Source organism: Mirounga angustirostris, unplaced genomic scaffold, assembly GCF_029215605.1.
Source record: "Mirounga angustirostris isolate CCGP_5_RB_7025 unplaced genomic scaffold, mMirAng1.0.hap1 SCAF_4, whole genome shotgun sequence".
NCBI lineage: Eukaryota > Metazoa > Chordata > Mammalia > Carnivora > Phocidae > Mirounga > Mirounga angustirostris.
The window spans coordinates 178,233,158-178,253,341 of NW_026991712.1; the positions used below are offsets into that span (position 1 = coordinate 178,233,158).

Below are 20,184 nucleotides of genomic sequence, written 5' to 3' on the forward strand. Positions count from 1 at the left end.
TGCCTCCAAGAGGGGAGGGAAGCATCTGGGCCAGAAATGGGGAGGGGGGACACTTATCACTCTACACCCTTTTGAAATTTGAACCGTGTGAGTATGTGAGTTATTCAAAGTAAAACGTTAAATTTTTAATTTTTTTTTAAAGATTTATTGATTTATTTGAGAGAGGGAGAGAGTTGGGGGAGGGGCAGAGAGAATCCCAAGCAGACTCCACACCAAGCATGGAGCCCAACACGGGGTTTGATCTCACAACCCTGAGATCATGACCTGAGCCAAAACCAAGAGCTGGATGCTTAACTGAGCCACCCAGGGGCCCCATACCTCAATGAAGCTTTAAAAAAATTAATCTTAAAATGAAAATAAGTAAAGGAGTACCTAAAACACAAACCTGAATCTGATCAAGAATTAAATCCGGGGGCGCCTGGGTGGCTCAGTTGGTTAAGCATCTGCCTTCGGCTCAGGTCATGATCTTCGGGTCCTGGGATCAAGCCCTGCACTGGGCTCCCTGCTCAGCAGGGAGCCTGCTTCTCCCTCTCCCTCTGCTCCTCCTCCCTGCTCGTGCTCTCTCTCGTTATCTCTCTCTCTCTCAAATAAATAAATAAAATCTTTAAAAAAAAAATTAAATCTAACATCCAATTTACAGGAAATACAGGGGACAAAGGTGTTAAACACCACCTCAGAGTCCAGACTGTGGGAATCTCTTAGGACAACAGTCTCAGTTTCCTTTTTTAAAATTACTTATTTATTTATTTATTTGAGAGGGTGAGAGAGAGCGAGCAAGCAAGCACAAGAGCAGAAAGAGGGAGAAGCAGACTCCCCGCCGAGCAGGGAGGACGACATGGGGCTGGATCCCAGGACGGCAGGATCATGATCTGAGCCAAAGGCAGACGCCTAACTGACTGAGCCACCCAGGCGCCCCCAACTGTCCCAGTTTCCTAAACAAATAAATGAAAAGACTTAAAACACAAGTCAGCCAATTACATTTGGTGAGCATCTATGGGTCCTAATTCAAATAAATTATAAAGACAAGAAGGGACCCATCTGTGACACTGATCAGTCAACTGGAAATCTGGATACTGAATATCCAATGACTTTTTTTTTTAAACAAAGTTTTAATGCAGAAGAAGAAAGGAATTGATCTGCCTGCTTCAGCTCTCCCCACAGCCTCACCTGCTCAAAGATCAAGCAGGACCACGTTCCCCTGCTGATGTGGGCCTTTGAGGCTCTCCCAGCCTGACTGCCCTTCCCCTGCCTTTTGCTTCAGCCCCACTGACTACCATGTCCTACCTCCAAGCCTTTGCTCCCACTTTTCCCTCTGCCTGGAGCACCCCTGGCTCTGCTGGTTAAAATCTTACCCAGCCCTTGAGGTCAGTGTGCACATTCCACCTCCTCTATGAAGTGTTTCTCTGACCTCCCCAACCCTCCCATCCTTCTGAGAATCTGGGATATTCTCTGTTCTGTTTCCACGTCACTCACCACTCACTTCCTCAGTCTAGAATTTTGGGAGTCCATATCTTTTCATCCCTAGAGCTTGTGAGGTCCTGTAGAAGCTGAATATTCTAGTGGATTAAAAGCAGGAGCTATAAATCCTGACTCGGCCACTTAGTTACTGCTGTGTGACCTTGGGAAGGTCACTCTGCCTCTCTGAGCCTCAGTGCCCTCATCTGTAAAAGGGGGATTATTATAGTTCCTACCTCACAGGGACACTGTAGATATCAGAAGAAATAAAATGGCCAAAGAGCCTAGCTCAGAGTAAACACCTAGTAAATGCTGACTGCCATGATGGTGGTAGGAGTTCATTATTACTAGTTGTTTCTGCATCTCCACAGAGCCTGGCACACAGTAGGTGTGTTGGGTTGTACTGAAGTTACAACTGAGTTGAGTTGAATTCAACTTAAAAAGCGGGGCTATCTCCCAGCTGCTGCGGCGTCTCCCCAGGCCGTCCCTCCACCAGCCGGGCCTCACTCACCTCTGGGTGGACATCTTCACCTCGCTGACCAGCCGACGGACCCCCACAACCTGCCTCCAGAGGAGGAGCAGGCGGCTGTGCTCGTTGCTGAAGTAGGTGTTGAAGGACTGGAGGGAAGGCGGGCTGAGTGAGGGCCGGCCCCGCCCCCGCCCCGCCCCCTCCCAGCCCCGCCTCCTCCCCCAACGCCGACGGGAGGGTCCCGGGAGGCCCGGCGGCCCAGCGAGTGGGTCTTCCTCCGGGCCAGCGCCCGGCCAGCGCCCAGGGGAAGGGCGGGAGCTGTCCCGCTCAGGCTCTCGAGCCTCCTTCCCGCACAGGGAACTGGGTTGCAATGCCTCGGCCCGCTGCGGCTGCAGGAGGCAGTGCAAAGGTCAGAAAGTGCTGGAGACCCAGGTTTGCATCCTAGCTGCCTGCGGCATCACTGCATCACCGCGGGCAGGTTACTTAACTTCTCTTTAAAATGAGCGTGACAGCACCTACCACACAGTTATGATGCGGAGCAGAGGAGAAAACGCACGCCAGGCACGCGGTATGGGCTAAGCGAGGCCAGCGATTATCCTCTCCTAAAGGGCTCACCGGCCAGCACAGCCTCCCTCTCCTGACCCCCCCACCCCTGGTCCTACCCCTCGGGTCAGGCTGGGCCCCTGAGGCCCCACTGGCCTCCCAGCACCCCCATGCCCACCTCCTCCTCACGCCTCCACGCCGCCTCCCGCTGCTCCAGCTCCTTACGGCAGCATGTCCAGTCGATAGTCACCTTGCGCACGTCCTCACTCAGAGCCTGGTTGGCCGAGTTCGCCTGGTCCAGCTGCTCTCGGAGCATGGCGTTCACCTGGGCCAGGCTGGCACTCCTGGGGGGTGCAGAAGGGACCGGTGGGCACATGGCAGGAGAGGACAGCCCTGCCAGCGCTGCCAGCCCTGTGCCCTCCCGGCCGCGCCCCACCTCTGCTGCTCCTCCTCCAGGCGGACGAGGGCGCTCTCCAGGTCGCCGCTGCGCTTGGTGTCCTGGCGGGGAGAAGGGGGCATCAGCCTGGGCAAGCAGAGGGAAGGGCCTGCCTTGCCCCACCACGGCACCCACCCTCAGCCGCTGCTGCTCCAGCTCTGTGGATCTCTCTACCAGCTGCTGCTCCAGCTCCGAGCACTTCTTCTTGTACTGGAGGGTCTGCGGATGGGTGCGGAGTGGAAGATTAGCCCCAGGGGAGGGGGGCAGGGCACAGCGAGCACATGGGGGGACGGGAGCAGGAGTGGGTGGCCCTGACCTTGGCCTGCAGCCGCTGCACCAGCTGGGCCTGCCGCTGCTGGCCTTCCTGGTAGGCCTGCAGCTTGCGCCGGTAGGAGGCCTGCTCCTCCTGCAGCTGCCTCCGCAGCTCCACGCTCTGCCGTACCAGCCCCCTGGGCTCGGGCGTTTCCAGCTCCCCAGACTCCAGCCGCACAGCCTGCTCCAGCTGCAGGGAAGGTCCCTGGGTGAGAGGCCCGGGCCTCCCGGGAAGGCAGGCACAGAACTCTACAGAGGATGCCAGGCTGGGCCCGGACCCACAATGCCTTGCAGGCATACATGGGCAAGCCCAGGGTGTAAAGCACGCGTGCACAGGGTAATGAGGCTGTGCATGGACACAGGCTGAGCATGCATGGACACACAGACAAAGCACGGGTGGACACATGCAGGTGGGCCACAAACATGTGCATGCAAAACACAAAGCTGCACGGGGTTGGGGGGGAGGGGAACCTTACAGGCCCTCCGTGCACTTGCGTGCGGGCACCAGGAGCCTCTCCGCCAAACACCTAACCCAGCTGTGGTTGATTATTAGCAACATGCCTATGTCTCCCCATCCCCACCTGAGGTGAGCTCAGGAAAACCTAGATTTTTGTTCTCCATTGTGTCTTAGACCCAGGAGAGTGGCAGTGGCATGTTTGTTGAATCATGAATTAATCGCATGAGCACATATGAATACATTCAAACAGAGGCAAAAATATCCGCATGCATATCTGAGCTTGGAGACACGCACACACATAAGGCACAGTGGCAGTCTCGAACATTCCCGGGGTGACACAGAGGAACGCCCCGCCCCCAACCCCCACACCCACAGCGCTCTGTAAGAGGCACACACTCGAGGCACACACTCGAACGGAGGGCTCGCTTATACGGAAAACTGCTGTCAGCGCCCTGCTCCACCCCCAGGAGCCTGGCAGCCCCTTCATTATCAGACCCTGTGAGCACAGGCTGGACGCCTGCATGCCTGGTTGTCATCATCTGTTGCTCTGGCTGAGTCTCCTAACCCCTCAGGCACCTGCTGGTCCCAGGGGGCCCTTCAGTCTCCTTGAGCTGTTGGGGAAAGGAGGAGGGAGCAGGCAGCTGAGGATGAGCAGGACTGACAGAGGAGTGACAGTGCCCAGGGAGAACCAAGGGGAAGACAGCCCAGCCTGGCTGATCCCACCCCAGGCCCACACTCACCATCCACCTCCCCAGTGCCTGGCCTGCTAGCCCATGCACACCATTCACATGCCCCCCAACACCAGGTCCCAGGGAAGCCAACAGCAAGGGCCACTGCTCTCACCCTGGCTAAATAACGGGACAGGGCCAGGCCAGCCCTCTAGGCCTCCATTCACCCAGGATGCCCGCGAGCCCTCCGACGAGCCACCGACCGTGCTAACAACCTGCTCTCTACCCACCTCACCCCATGCGCTGGGGTCAGTGCCAGAGCGGGGCGGCAGTGGCCACTGGGGTGCCACCCGTAAAGAGGGGCCAGTGGGAATGCTTGAGGGCTTCTGCCTGGAAGGGAGGCTGCAGGCTCATGATCAGTGTCTACACGGAGTCTACCTAAGTCAGGTGGCAGGACAGTGTCTCCAACCAAGCGGGCAGCACTGAGATCCCGGGTGCTGTGCGGCGACGTGGGCTCGCCTCACTGGCTGTGGCTGGGCTGTGTTTTGTCATTTGTCTCCATGTGGGACCCTGTGTGTCTTTGTGTCTAGGCCTTCACAGGGACCTCTGTGAGTGCCCATGTGTTCATGTGTTTGCTTTGTTTTTTAAAGATTTTATTTATTTATTTGAGAGAGCAATACAGAGATAGTGAGAAAGAGCACAAGCGGGGAGAGGGAGAAGCAGGCTTCCCGCTGAGCAGGGAGCAGGGAGCCCGATGTGGGGCTCGATCCCAGGACCCCGGGATCATGACCTGAGCCGAAGGCAGAGGCTTAACGACTGAGCCCCCCAGGTGCCCCGTTCATGTGTTCTTATGTCTGCGTGCAGACCTGTAAGTGGGCAGGGCTGGGGAGAGTGTCTGGGCTCCACGTGTGTCTGCAGCATGCATCTCAGCCACTCTCTGCAATGTGCAGGCATGCAGCATACCTCTGTCTGGCTGTGTGTGTCCCCGAGTCTGCAGGATGGGGTAGCTCGGTGGTGTGGCTGTGCGTCTGGGCAGTATGTGCTGTGAATGGGGGGGGGGGGGGGACTGTGTGGCATCTGGCTGTGGGGGGCACTTATGCTGTGTCTGCTCCATGAATCGGAGTGTATCACTATGGGGGACTTGTGTTTCCATGTGACATCTGTGTGTGTCCGGGTGGGGTCTGATCGGGGCCCCTGCCCTGTGTGCTTTGCACATCTGTGTGAAGCAGGTGCTATTTGCTGCTGTGATTTAGGGGGGTTCAGGCAGTCGTTGGGTGCCCTACAGGCTTCTGCAGTGCTCACAGCCAGGCCCGGCCTCTCCCGGCCACACCTTGCCCCTTTGCACAAACTTCTCCCCTCACAAAACAGCCTTTCAGTTTAACTTGTAATTCAAAAGGCAAAGAGGCGGGTCACCAAGCTGAGGATGAAAGAAGTTTACTGTCTCCCCTAGCAACCGCTGCCCTACTACCCGCCATTCATTCACTCGGTCCAGGTTGCCATGGACACTGGGGGAGCCCAGGGGGTCTGGCCTGTGGAGCCCAGGGGGCGTGGCCTGCCTTCCTTTTCTTCCCATTCCCAGCTGCCTCGCCCAACACCTGCTCTTCAGGGACAGGAAGATGGGGGGCCTGGGTTCTCCTTCTGACCTGGGAGGTGGCCATGGGGAGCCCCCGCCTCAGTTTCCCTACATGCAGTCAACAGGACACAGATCCTGACCGCTCCTCCACTTCTTTTTCCCAGGGATGCCGTGGGGTTGCAAGGGTCAGAACAATCTCACTGATGGGTCTCCAAACAGCCCACATGTAACAGTTATGGCCACGCGGGCCGGCCCTGCCACCTGCACCATGGGAACAAGTGGGCAGCAGGGACAGAGTGTCACAGGGCCACAGAGCCCTGTGGCCTTAACCCAGCCTTAACCCAGCTCCACCACTGACCTTGGGGCCTATCAAGCCCTGCTCTGGGCCTGCTTCCCCATCTGTAATAAGGTGATCTCCAGGCTCTGATGTTCGGGAGCCCACGCCCCAGGACAGGCCTGGAGGTCACTCTCATCCAAACCTGCCTGTAGGTGGGGGGCCTCACTCACACCACCTCACACTGAGAAAAGTGAAACACCCGGCTCCCTCTACATGCTATTCAGGGGCCTTCCCAGCCACATGAGGGAATCTTCTAGACTAATGCAGCAACCCCCTCCCTGCCCCAACCAGCCTTTGGCCTGCTGCAGCCCTAGCCTCAGCAGCTGTGTCTTAGCAGAAAAGAAACCTGCCACCTCCCACCTCTCGTTCTCTTCCCCCACCAGCTGGGGGGGAGCCACGCCAGCTTCACTGTCAGTCAGAAGCTGGCATTTAAGAGACAGCCCCCGGAGGCCTGGCACTGTGCCAGTGGCCAAAAGATGAGAGGGGGCTAAACTGGAGGAGGGCTGGCTCAAGTCCCCGTCACCCCCAAGAACAGGAGATTCGGGCCAGCCCACTCTCCATACCTCCTGCAAACCTGGGAAAACTAGCTCTGCACTGTCCCCAGCACTAGGGGCCACCCCAGGCCCCCCCCCCCGGCGCTGCTCCTCTGCAAGTCTCAACAAGTCGGGGGCCTATCCAGGCGAGCCAATAGCAGGACAATGGCACACCCTGCAACCACCCACATAAATGCATGCCCCTCTTCCCCACCGAGTAGGCAAGCCCCTGCGTGACAGGCCCAGCCCAGGGATCCTCGGCTAACCTGGCTCTGCCTAGCGCACGGGAAGCTCTGGGCCAGCTTCCAGCTCTGGGCTTCAGTCTCCCATTTGTTACATCCAGAGGCTCATGTCCGAGGTCCTTCCAGCTTTCCAACTGCCCCCCCCCAGAACTCCCAGCACACCCAGAAAACAAAACGGCAATGCACAGCCCTGGGCTGGGGGTCGAGAGCCTGAGCCTTCACGAGCCTCCACCGGCTGTGTGACCCCAAGCCCGGTGCCGTCCCTCTCGGAGCCTGCTATCCCCTCTGTTAAATGAGCATCATAATGGTCTCAACCTTGGGGCAGCAAATGTGATGCACCGAGCAAGCGCCGGGCCCATAGGAAGGCCTCAATAAACAGTAGTTACTGGGATAACTGTTACCACCCACACATCTCCCATCTAGACACTCCCTCCCTCGGGCAACTCTCCCACCAACTGCCAGCCACCATCCACTCCCTAGCGTCCCCTCTCACAAGCCTGGAGCCCCAAAGGAGACAGTGCAGTCCTGGCCCAGGCCCTGGGGTCCCCACAAGCCTGCAGCACGGTGCTCGGGGAATGTGAGTCCTGTCTGGACTTGGAGGCTGGCCTGGCTTCTCCCTCCTTCCTTGGCGAGGCCTCACCCCCGTGCGGAGTGGCTGCAGGTCTGCGGCTGCCCGTGCCTACTCCAGCCTGCCTGCCTCAGTGTCCGGCCGCCGCTGGCCGGACCCCAAGACCCACATACACGGGAGCACAGAGAGATGGCCAGACACTCGAGGGGTGGCAGGGGCCTCTAAGGGTCTTACTCTCTGTCCCCACCCCAAGCAGGCGTGGGACAGATAGGAGTGAAATACCCTGGTGAGAGGCACTTCATTCGGTCAGCTCGTTGACTCCTCCCAAGCCCACATCATATTAGCATGCCCGCGACAGAAAACAGACTGGGAGGGCACAGTGTTTTGCTCAAGGCCACTCACGCCGGCAGGGCCACGGTCGGCACCCAGGCCAGCCTGACTGCGGGCCCACCTTCAGCCCAGTGCCCGGGCCCGGCCCGGCTGTCTCCCAGCCCTCGCCTCAGGGGAGCACCCTGGCCCTGAGGCAGCACCCACCCTCTCGCTGACCGCGTTGTACTTGATGGCCAGCTCATCACGCTCCGCACGGCTCTGGGCCAACAGGTCCTCCACGCGGGACAGCTCCTGCTGCAGCAGCTGGTTTTCCTCCTGCAGTGACAGCATGGATGCCATCTCTGTGGCCGGCAGCGGGGCTGGAGAGGGACAGCAGACACGAGGTTGGCTTCCCGCGGGGTGCAGGGGGGCACGCTCCCACGACATCCATCACTGGAGGCGGGAAGGGGGCCCGGGCCCCTGAGCGGGGACGCAGCAACAGAGCACACATAGAGCTGAAGAACGGGGGGGGGGGGGGGGGGGCTGGGGGCAGAGAGATGGGCCTAGAGCTAGACTCAGAGTGGACACAACCAGAGCGGAAGGGTGGCCCCAGCAGGCCCAGAACGTGCGGGAAGGAGGCTCGGTCTAGGAGGCAGGGACTAGACCTGAGTTCTAGCTCCTTCATTCTCCAACTGTTACTCGTCTCTGGGCCTCAGTTTTGCTGATCTGGAAATGAGTGGAACGGGTAACGAGACCCGACCAGGAGAGCAGGGAGGCCTCACTTAACATGTAACTTCTGAAGCCAGGGCTTAAGATAATATGGGTCATGTTGGGAGGAGGAGGAGGAAGAGGAAGAGGGAGGAGGAAGAGGAGGAGGGGAAAAAAGGCCAAAGGGAGAAGTAGAAGTGTCCCCCCATCCTGTGGGCTCCCCTCCCATCCCAGGACAACTGGACACACACCACAGGCCTTTAGGCTCTTCCAGCCTGAGGTGAGGGCTCTCTAATTCTCTCGCTGCCTGGGGCTCCTAGGGGCCCCAATATCCCTGGTCCTTCCAAGGAGGTTGAGCTTGGACAAGGACTGTGGCCAGAGCACCAGAAACACCACGAAGGAGAGCTACAAATACACCAGCTACGACGGTGTACACCCTTCCCAGGCTCTCAAACCGCATATGAGGCTGTGCATGCCACCCACCAGGAGGAACAGGGGCCCATCAGCCTCTCTGCCTGGGCAGGGAATGGTCAGTACCACCCCTCGGACTTCTGCAAAGTGCTGAGCTAAGCTGAGCTGCCCTCCCCCTGTAATCTCTGGTTCAGGCAGCTCACACTGTCCCTGGGAGAGAATGTGGTGTCTGGGTCTAAGTCTTTGCTGCGGGCTGCCAAACGGGGTGCTCATCCCCACTGTCTAGCAGCACCATATGGGGAACAACTCTGAGCAAATATACCTCTGAGCCTTCATTTCCTCATCTGTAAAATGGGTCTCTCCATCACAGGGTTGTGCCTGCCTCACGGTGAGTCACTATTACCATTGACCGCGGGAAAGGGGGATAAGAGGAGGGGTGAGGCGCAGGCAGTGTCTGTAGAAGGTGAAAGAAGAGTAGCACCTTGGCTCTCAGGCTGGGAGAGGTTGCGGGTAACAATCTCTCTGATGCAGGCAGGCAGGCGAGCGGTCCTGGGATGGTCCTGGGCTGGGTCCTGCACACTCAGGCCCTTCTCCTGGCCTGCTCTCAGGACGCTGCTCTCCAGGGTCTGGGGGAAGGGCGGGGGGAGAGAGGCTCTGAAGGGGACCTGGGACCCTGGGCTCCCCTGCGTGGGAGAGGAAAAAAGTCCTGCGGCCCAAGATGTGGGTGCCCAGGAGACCCTCAGGAAATGCCAAACGGAGGGAAGCCTGGGAGTTAGAATGGCAAACAGCCCCATGGGAAGGCTCTCTATGTGCCCCCTGCCCCAGGAAGGAGGCCCCACCAAGGACCAGAGAAGTGAACCAAACCGCATGGCCCACTCACAAACCCCATCCAGGCAGCACAGTGTCGGGGGCTCCAGTCCAGCTCCAGCCCTACATGGATGGGGATTCCACTGTGCTAGCAGAGGTCACCTCAACCCTTAAATCTGGGAGGAGGGATCCCCTTTTCCCCACGGAGCACAGGGATAAGGGAGCCATAGCAGTTGAGCCCTGAGCACCCGCTCTACCCCCCAGTTTGGCTGGGAGCTGCAAGCTGGGGCCCCTGTGCACCCCAAACCCACCTCTCCCACCCCATGACCCCAAGATGCACCTACCACTCATCCACTCCTGCTAGACCCACGCTCCCCTGCCCTGGACAGGGTGGGCTCAGGCCTCAGGACCCACCTGGATAACGGTCTCCAGTGCTGGCTGGTCCTCCAACGGTCCCTCCAGCCCCAAACTCATGGGGCGCAAGCTGTGGGCACCCCCCTCCAGGCCCTTCTCCAGGGCCCCACAGACCAGCTCAGCTCACCCATCCCACAGCCAGACCGCTGTGCTGAGCACAGGGCAGATTAGGCTTAAATCCGGTGGTGCCCCCATGTGACCACCGAGGAGGGAGGGGCTGAGGGAGGGGGAGGGGTCGGGGAAGGAGAGGAGGGGAGGGAAGAGGGAAGAGGAGGGATGAAGAGGGGGAGGGGACGAAGGAGGGGAGGAGGTAGGGAGAAAGGGAAAGGATGGAGAGAGGGAGGAGGAGGGCCCTGGAGCTGAGGACCCCCCCCACAACTCTCCCCCCCACACACACACACACTGTCCACCCTCCCCAGCTGCTGGGTCCTAGAGCCCTCCAAGCCTAGGGGGTGGGGTCAGTATCAGGAGGCGGGAAAGGCCAGTCTTAGACCTTCTTTGGTGACCCAGATGGCGGCCACGTGATTTGCTAAACCTGTATTCCCAGGGTGCTGGGATGACATCTTTCCCACAACAGGTTCAGGGCCAAGATCGCAGGCTGTGGAATCGCCCACACCAAGCCATCTGAATCCCGTCATCCCCTCACCCCCACTCCCCACCACACACACAGGCTGTGTGCTTCTGAGAAAGCAACTTTGCCTCTCTGAACCTCATTGTCTCCTTGTAAGATGCGGATAGTAACTGGCACCCATCTCATGGAGTTGTCTGGGAGATTAAACCAAAAACCGCGTGGGCACAAAGAGCATGTGACTCAGTGTCAGGTTCATAGTGAGCATTCGATAAATATCGACTTCACTCAGTTGAAAAATCCAAATGGACAGTCCCTGTACCCCAGGGCCAGAGGTCCACCCACCACCTCTCATGGTTCCTTGCCCTGCAGCAATGAGGCGGGCCTGGAGCAGTTAGGCCTGAAACTCTGGACTGAGCCGCATCACCTGCGGTCACATGGGAGTCCCAGCGCGCATGGAACTGTTTATCTCCTTCCCTGTCCCAGCACTCCTCGCTCCTCAGCAGTCTGACCTTGGACTAGGTACCTCTCTGAGCCTCAGTTCCTCATCTCTAGAATGTGACTGAGAGCCCCTACCACACAGAGTCACTGAGGATCCAGTGGGTTGAAAGGTGTAAGGGGGTTTGAACCCCAGCGGGCTCGGAGTGAGCGATGAGCAGACCGCAGCTGCTGTTCCTGTTCCCATTAGCATCAGTCCTGCTTCCTGTGGCTCCTCTAAGTGCCATGTCCCGGAGGAGGCATACTTGCATTATCTCATTAAATCCCCACCACAGGGCACCTGGGTGGCTCAGATGGTTAAGCGTCTGTCTTCGGCTCAGGTCATGATCTCAGGGTCCTGGGATCGAGTCCCGCATCGGGCTCCCTGCTCCTTGGGAGCCTGCTTCTCCCTCTGCCTCTCTCTCTCTCTCTCTCTCATGAATAAATAAATAAAATCTTTAAAAAAAAAATAAAAACGTAAAATTTTCAAAAAAAAAATAAATCCCCACCACAACCCATTTCCAGATGAGAAAACCAAGGCTTAGAGAGGTTAGAGTTCTCACCCATTCAAAGCGACATGCCCCAGGGAAGTGGTAAACCCAGAGCTCAGTCTACTTGGGCCAGGCAGCCCCCCAGTAAGTGCTCCAAGGCGAGGCCAGGCATTTTCCCTCTAAGACTCTACTCCTCTGTCTAGGTCAGACCCAGGAATGCAGCACGTGCTACATAAACGCACATCAGTCAGGCTGCACCCCTCACCTCAACTAGGAAATCAGCTCTGCAAATGGAAAGCCAGGAAACGGGGCACCAGGCCAAAAAGGTAAGTGCCACCAAGTTGCCATGGCAACCAAGGCCAAATTTAGGCAGAAGTGAGCTCGGCCAGGGGCAGAGAGCTGTCACTACAAAACTCTGGGACTCTCATTTTCCCACCTCCAGACACCCTCCAGAAGTCCCCTCTGTAGGCTGCACACCCATAACCAGAGCAGGGGGGAGGTCACAAACACCCACTAGGCCAGGATCTCCACCCCTGCTTGCCCAGCTTGGCACCGAGGGGGTCCCAGATGTGCTTGAACTGAACTATTCTGTGCCTTCCCCCAGCCAGTGCCCTAATGGATCAGGGGAAGGGAGCAGGATGCCAGAACCCTTGGCTCTGCCCCGAGTTCTCCCCCTAGAGTCCAACTGGGTTCTCTAGATCCCAAGGAATCACATCTAAACCCTGTGTGTGCCACATCTGCAGTCAAATCTCAGAACAGTGATTGAATTCCTCACAGAAAAAGTCTGTACGTTATAGCTTCAGCATCCAACTCCAGTCTTGACTATGCCTCCCTACCAGCTGTGTGACCTGGGCCAGTGACTTCACCTCTCTGAGCCTCAGTTTCCTCATCTGTAAAATGAGATGATAATGGTGACTGTTTCTGTCATGAGGATTCAATAAGGTGATCTCTGCTTAGCTGTGTGCTTGGATGTGGTGTGGCAGAGACTGCTACGTGTTCCCCCAAAACATATTTCCAATTCTTCTTAAGAAATGGGACTCCCTTGGGCCGCCTGGGTGGCTCAGTCGTTGGGCGTCTGCCTTCGGCTCGGGTCATGGTCCCAGGGTCCTGGGATCGAGCCCCGCATCGGGCTCCCTGCTCTGCGGGAAGCCTGCTTCTCCCTCTCCCACTTCCCCTGCTTGTGTTCCCTCTCTCTCTGTGTCTCTCTCTGTCAAATAAATAAATAACATCTTTAAAAAAAAAATGATTACATGCTATTAAGGAGTGTGTAAGTGTTGGCTCTTACTAAGTGTCATCATTACTACCACTACTATTATTGGCTCTTCCCAGTACCCATTCTAGAACCTTGTGCCTGGTACCCAGTAGTGTACCTCAGCCATTGTTTGGCGAATAAATACAGAGGAGACACTCTTTGCACTTGCTCCCTCCCATTCCTGCTGGGCTCTGGCCCACCCTCCCAGCCTGCTTGGCCTTTGCCCACCCTCCAAGCCTGCAGTTTGCCAGATCTAGCGGCAGGAACCAGCCAAAAAGTCCCTCGGAGATTACTCATGCGTTTCAAAAACACCCGTGTTCTTACCCACTTACACCTTTATTCTCCTACTGCTGACCAGAAATTAGAACAAAAACACTGCACCAACCATGAGCCCAGCCCTCTGCCCATAACTTTGCATCTGTACCTTGTCTGTTTTAACCTTCTTTTTTTTTTTAAGATTTTATTTATTTATTTGAGAGAGAGAGAATGAGAGAGAGCACATGAGAAGGGGGAGGGTCAGAGGGAGAAGCAGACTCCCCGCTGAGCAGGGAGCCCGATGCGGGACTCGATCCCGGGACTCCAGGATCATGACCTGAGCCGAAGGCAGTCGCTTAACCGACTGAGCCACCCAGGCGCCCTGTTTTAACCTTCTTGATAGCTCTGTGATGCCAATAGTGTTCTACCCACTTTACAGATGAAAACACTAAGGCCCAGCGAAGTTAAATAACTTGCTCAAAATTACCCAGCATGAAGAGCTAGAGCCACATGTGAGACCCAGGCATGCCTGGTTCCAAAGTTTTGAGCAATAACAGCAATGGCTACCACTATGTAGTGCTTACTGTGTGCCAAGCACCACCGTGGGTCTCGGATGTGTATTATATAAGCTGCTGCCGTCTTTTGCCTGCACTGCTGAGATGGCTCTTCATAGGTCTCCCTGCTTCCACTCTTGTCCCTCAGTTCCAGTCTATTCTCATGCAATGGAGATCACATCCCTCTTCTGCTCAATGCTCCCCCCCACCACACACACACACACACACACACACACACACACACTCTTCCTATCACCCTCAAAATAAAATAACAAAATTCAAAGTCTGGCCACAGCATACAAGGCTTGCCCAGTCTGGCCCCAGTCCACTTCTCCCACCTCATCATCCCCTTTCCTCCCTCCCCTTGCTCATGCCACCCTAGCCATGCTGGCCTTGATGCTCATCAAAACACATCAGGCACGCTCCCACCTCAGGACCTTTGCACCTGCCACTTTCTCTGCCTGCAATGCTCTTCCTGCTTTTGCATGGCTGATTCCTGCTTGTCAACCAGATCTTGACTCAAAAATATCATCTTCTAAGGGAGCTAATCCTGACCTCCCAACTAAAGTGGTCCCTGCCCAGTGCTCGCTTCAGCAGCACATATAAAGTGGTCCCTGCCCATAGTCATACTCTGTTTTCTGTAACATGTATGTTCTCTTTCTCCTCCAAGGACAGGGACCAAGTTGGCCTTGTTCAATGCTGTCTCCACAGCCAGCGCTCCATAAACAGCTGTTGAATGAATGAATGCTAAGAGACAAGTAATAATATAGGAATAATATAGGAAATAAATGAAAGAAATTAAAGAAAAAGAAACAATTCCCCTGAGCTTTAGTGGGCGTCACATTGGGCAAGTCCTGGCCATAAATGATGTCACCCACAGACTGGGATCCCAGAAGGACCCCCAGGGAACATCCCAGGAGCTCAGGGTAAAAACCTGACAGCATCCCCCACAGCGGACCCCTGAGTGGGAAGGCTGCCTAGTGTCCAAGGGCTGGCCCTCATCTCCAGGGCTTGAGAGAAAGCCTGGGGAGAGGAGGAGCTAAGTCAGGCAAAGCTTCAAGATCCAGGCGTTCTGACTCCTGAGGTCTTTTCTGAACCCTGCTCCTAACTAAGGAGCCCAGCCTGGCCTTAGCCTCGGTCTGCTCCTAACACAGGACTTGTTTATTTATGAAGCACCTGCTCTGAGCCCAGCTAAGGAAAAGAGGAAATCTCAGATGAAAACAGACAGAAGGTACCCTGATGGACCCTGCCCCACAGTGTCCCAATCCCCCAGACAAGTCCCAGTCCCAGGGGGAGCTGGGGAGACTGGCCACCATGGGAGCAGACATCGGCCCAGACCACAGTCCTCTCGGGTTTGCGTAAAAATCACAACGGAGACCATTCAAAATGCCAACCGTAGGCCCCATGTTGAGAAACCCGAGGAGGGCCCAAATCCCTGCACAGGCTGTGCCATCTTTGGCCACTCAATTGACCACTCTGGGCTTCAGTTTCCCCATCGGTAAAATGGGGCTACTCTGCACTCCATCGGGTCGCAGCGAGGGCGAAATGCCTTCCCGCGCGAGGACTGCAAGGACGGTGTCGGGCCCACAGGAAGCCGCAGCGCGGGAGCTGCTGTTTGTGGCGACGGTGGGGAAGGGCCTCCCGCGGCGGCCCAGCCGGCGGGACGAGGGGACCCGCCACGGGGGCCCCCGTCGGGGCCTCAGGCCGCCGGGCCCGCCAGGCCCCCGCCGCGCCCGGCCCGCAGCCCGCGAGAGTCGGGGCAGGGTCTGGAGCGGGGGGCAGGCAGGACGCCCGCAGACCCGGGGGTGCGGGGACGCGGCGAGGGCACAGGGTTTCCCCAGGGCCGGGGGACGGCGGCTCCGGCCCGCCCCCTGGCGCGCGCCCGCCTTCCCGCCCGCGCGCGCCGCCGCCTCAGCCCCGCGGCCTCCGCCCGCCGGAGCGCGCGACCGCCACCTCCTACCTTCGCGCGCCGCCGCCGCCGCCTCCGCCGCCGCCGCCGCCGCACGGGCGGGGCGGGCGGGGCGTGAACGGGGGGCGGGGACAGATGATGGAGGCGCGTCCTGGGCGGGGCGGAGGCGGGGCTGCCTTGGGGGCGGGGCCAGCGCCGCCCCTCCCGCTTCCCGCGTAGCCGGGGGTGAAGGGAGCGTCGCGTCCCTGGGCCCGCCGCTCCCAAGCTGTTGAGCGCTTACTGGTGGCGGGTACTGGGTTGAGGGCTTTTCCAACACGGCCTCGTTTGCTGCTCCGGACAACCCAGCAAACAGGGATTATTCGCTCCTTTTGCATGAGGGGAAATGCCCACGCTCAGCTGCACAGTCCCGCTGTGGTCTCGCCTGTGTTCCCTGGCCCGGCCTCGAAGGTCTAAAACTCAAGCTCTGGCCTCCGCCCCTCGGCAGCCAGACTGAGGGGCCATTCCTGCCCGCGCCTTCGGAGCCCACCGTAACAGTACTGAGGCTTCGATGACTGCCACCCGCGGGAGAAAGTTTTCCTGCTTGCCCTGCAATCTAGCCTGAGGCGCTCTGGCCTCAGTTTGCTCATCTGTGAAATGGCGGAACCCCATCTGCTACCCACTCTTTCTCTCAAACTCATTGCCTTGCCCAAATGGGATAGGGATCAGACCATAGAGGAAACCGTGCTTTTTGTTGTTGTTTTTGTCATCTCTGCACCCAGAGTGAGGCCCAAACTCACAAACCCGGAATCAAGAGTCTCAAGCTTCACAGACTGAGCCAGCCAGGCACTCCGAGGAAACCATGCTTTCGAAACTAAACCGTGATCTGTCATTTCTATTGCAACAGTAAGCTAGCTTCTATCCGCCCACTGCGCCTCAATCTCCCTCTGTTCTCCAAAGCATTGACTCAAATCATCCATTTCCAAAGGGGGAGGCGGCTCTGAATCTCTCGGGCAGAGAGAGGGGTGTGCTTGGTTTGAAACAGCATGTTTAATTTTATGATTTTTTTTAAGATTTTATTTATTTATTTGACAGAGAGAGCACAAGCAGGGGGAGCGGCAGAGGCAGAGGGAGAAGCAGGCTCTGCACTGAGCAGGGAGCCCCACTGGGGGCTCGATCCCAGGACCCTGAGATCAGGACCTGAGCTGAAGGCAGTAGCTTAACCGACTGAGCCACCCAGGCGCCCCTAATTTTATGATTTTTTATTTGGAAAACAGCCATAGGTGGGTAGGAGGGGGTGAGTGGGAGTTTTCTATTTGTCAAAGAAGAGCCTGGGTCTTACATCTGAGAAATGGCTCTCGAGGCTGCCGGTGTGGCCTTCAAGCCCGGACACCCTGGGATGGTGCAGGCGAGGCTGTGGCCTGGGCCAGGGCTTCGAGTCAAGAAAGGTTTGGGTCAATCCCTGGGGTTTGGGGATGGGGAGGTGGAGCTGTGAGGTTGGGAGGAGAAGGGCACAAGGGAGGGCTGACTGATGTCTTCCAGGAAGCACAGCTGGCCCCCAGGTCCCCCAGCATGGCCCAGGTCTGTGTCACCCTTTCTGGAGCCCCCAGACTTGCTGGGTCCCTACCCAGGCCCTAACAGGCTCATGGCCTCATCAGCCCACTGCTGATTCTGCGTGTCCCTGCAGAGCCCTCACTCCAGAGTGCTCCTCCCAGCAGCAGGGTCCGGGCTCAGGCCCCCATCCCTGTCCCTCCCACCAGCAGACCTGCCTGTTGCCTCCACCAGGGGTCCCTTGGTTACCAGCACCTGGACCTCGAAGGCGGCCTCCACCGGCCGCGTGCCACACTGTGGGGGCTGCCGCGGCTTCCATTTTCTCATGCTATGCTCAATCCCCTCTGAACACTGTGAAACAGGATCTAGGCTGTGAAGCAGGTTCTAGGATTATTTCTATTTTATGGATGAGGAAACCGAGACTCGGAGAGGTACAGTCATTTACCCAAGGATACGCAGCAGGGAGTTCTTTGGCTTTCAATCCCCCGCTTCTTTCCTCTCTATACTACGCTCCCTGATGCGAGACTTTGGAAGGGACAGCAAACACAGCGGCTCTCTCCTGACCCTCTTACCCCAGAGCCCACAGGACCCTGCTGCAGGGGAGTCCCATATGTACCCCAGGCTTCCTCGGGAAGCCTCTGACCCCCCTCTCTGTGACGAGGCTGTGTTCCCAGCTCAGCTTGACCAGTGGGTCATCTGAGTCCCCAGAACTGTTGCCCACTGGTCACCCTGCCCCATAACTAGATGGTGCTCAGCCCAGCGACCCCAAGACCAGCCACCCAAAGCGAGTCGCACCAGGGGCTCACCTGCTCACTGCAGAGGGTTCTAAATCTGTAGCTCAGGTAACTGGAAAACAAGTGACTGGAATCCCCACCCCAGGGTTGCTAGGGCCAAATACCTGCCAAATCTGGGTGCTAGGCTGGGTTGGACTCTGCCCACCATCTGTAAAACCACATTAACCAGGAGGCTTAGAGGACGGGGCGTGTTCTGATTAACTGGATTCATTGGATATCTTAAGGGTGACTTGCAAAGTCTTTCTATAAGGTCCAACTTGAATAGCAAAAAAAATTGGGAAGACTGAAAGGTCCAGCAATAGCATATATAATTTTGGGTGGTTCGTTTAATGAAAAACCATGAAGTCATTCCAAATGTTAGAGAACATTCAATGCCTGGAGAAATGGTTGTAAGTTGTTAAGTGAAGTGTTTCAGAACACTAAGCCCATATTTGTAAAAAAAAAAAAAAAAAACCAATTTATTTACTGCTTATATATAGTAAGATGAAAAGACACTAAAATGCTCACCCTGCTCCATATGTTTGTGTGTTGATATGACAGATGACCTTTTAAATGTAGATTTTCTTTCTTTCTTTGAAAAGGTGGTACATTTACATGGTTCAGATTCAAACAGAAAGTTATCAAGTAAAAGTATCTCCTGGTGTCTAGCATCTTTGTCTCCCAGGCACCCAGTTCTCACCTGCAGGCACCTTGTGGGGTGCTATTTCGTGTGTACCTTTCCAGAGACATTTTATGCACATAAAGTAGCTTTCCTTCCCATTTATGCAAAATAGCATATTCTATCTACACCTTATTCTGTACCTTCCTGCCTGCCCTTCATATAGCTCAGCGATACTTCCTTACCTCTATATAAAGAGTTTAAGAAAAAAAAAAGATTTATTTGAGAGAGAAAACAAGTGGAGGGGAGAGTCAGGGAGAGGGAGAAGCAGGCGGGGCTTGATCTCAGGGATCCGGGATCATGACCTGAGCTGAAGGCAAAAGCTTAACCAACTGAGCCACCCAAGCGCCCCTATAAAGAGCTTTTTCATTCCATTTTCCCCAAAAAATCTAGTATTCCACTATATGGATGTATCTAAATTTATATAACCCATCCCCTACTGACGGACCTTGGAGTGGGTAGACTGTGGCGAGTTGAATTGTGTCCCCCCAAAAGATACGTTCAAATCCCAACCCCTAATACCTGTGAATGTGACCTTATTTGGATATAGGGCCTTTGTAGATATAATTAAGAATTTTGAGATAAAATCGTCCTGGGTTTAAGGTCCACCGATACACCTAAGGCCCTAAATCCAGTGCAGGGTGTCCTTACAAGAAAGGGAGAGGACACACACAGAGACACAAGGAGAAACCCACATGAAGACAGAGGCAGATGTGGGCCCATGTTCCTACAAACCAAGGAATGCTTGGGATGATTGCTAATATCCTTTGTGGTTTTGTTTTCGTACCTGCGTTACATCTGTAATCTGGAAGAAAACATTAAAACATCTATGTTCAAGCTGCAGTAAGGAAAAACTGGCCTTCTCCCAACTCTGGTCCATTCTGCCCACAGAGCATGGCATCCTCCCATCACTCTCTGCTCAGAGAAATCAACAGCTACTGAGAGCCTACTATGTGCCGTGATGCATGGCAGTGGCTTCTGATCACCCAGGAGGCAAAGCCCCACCCTTGGCCTGTCATTTGATACCTGTCATATTGTGGCTTTCTTGATCTACTAGGAGAATGGGAACTTCCACGGATTAACCAGGTCTTCTGAGCCAGCCCTAGAGGCAGCCCTGGTTGCGCAGATCCACCTGATAAAAAGCACGGATGCTGGAGCCAGACGCCCGGGGTTCTAACCCAGCTCTTAACCCAGCATTTAGCAGCCACGTGACTTCGGGCAAACTATCTAATCTCACTGCTTCAGTCTCATCGTTTGTAAAACGGGTGAGTACCTCCTTGTAGGGCTGATGTGATGGCGAAACGAGTTTTATGCCAAGTGCATGGAACAGTGCCTAGCACGTAGTAAGCGTCACCAAGCAACAGCTGTCAACAAGGCCCAAAGGAGCATGTGAAGTCAGCTGCCAAGGCCACAAAGGCCTTGAATCTGTCCAGATGCTTTTCTCTGAGACTCCCACT

The 20,184-nt window shown here is 56.2% G+C and overlaps 1 protein-coding gene across 14 annotated transcripts in view; it reads right to left on the reverse strand.

The window, feature by feature from the left end:
* Positions 1 to 13,529, reverse strand: part of CROCC (ciliary rootlet coiled-coil, rootletin) — a 43,947-nt gene extending 30,418 nt beyond the window's left edge. For 6 of the 14 annotated variants that reach the window (XR_010411079.1, XR_010411078.1, XM_054513115.2 and 3 more), the window contains exons 1-7: positions 9,503 to 13,521; positions 8,128 to 8,282; positions 3,220 to 3,405; positions 3,039 to 3,122; positions 2,904 to 2,965; positions 2,646 to 2,811; positions 1,967 to 2,073 (exon numbers count right to left, since the gene is read on the reverse strand). Coding sequence is in view for 11 of the 14 variants with exons in the window: in XM_054513115.2 (XP_054369090.1) it covers positions 1,967 to 2,073; positions 2,646 to 2,811; positions 2,904 to 2,965; positions 3,039 to 3,122; positions 3,220 to 3,405; positions 8,128 to 8,282; positions 9,503 to 9,890 (1,148 nt within the window). In the remaining 3 variants the exon portion in view is untranslated. Of the gene's footprint in view, positions 1 to 1,966; positions 2,074 to 2,645; positions 2,812 to 2,903; positions 2,966 to 3,038; positions 3,123 to 3,219; positions 3,406 to 8,127; positions 8,283 to 9,502 lie in introns of all 14 variants that reach the window. The other 8 variants (XM_064589863.1, XM_045898603.3, XR_010411080.1 and 5 more) reach the window with 8 other exon arrangements.
* Positions 13,530 to 20,184: the final 6,655 nt, after the last annotated feature.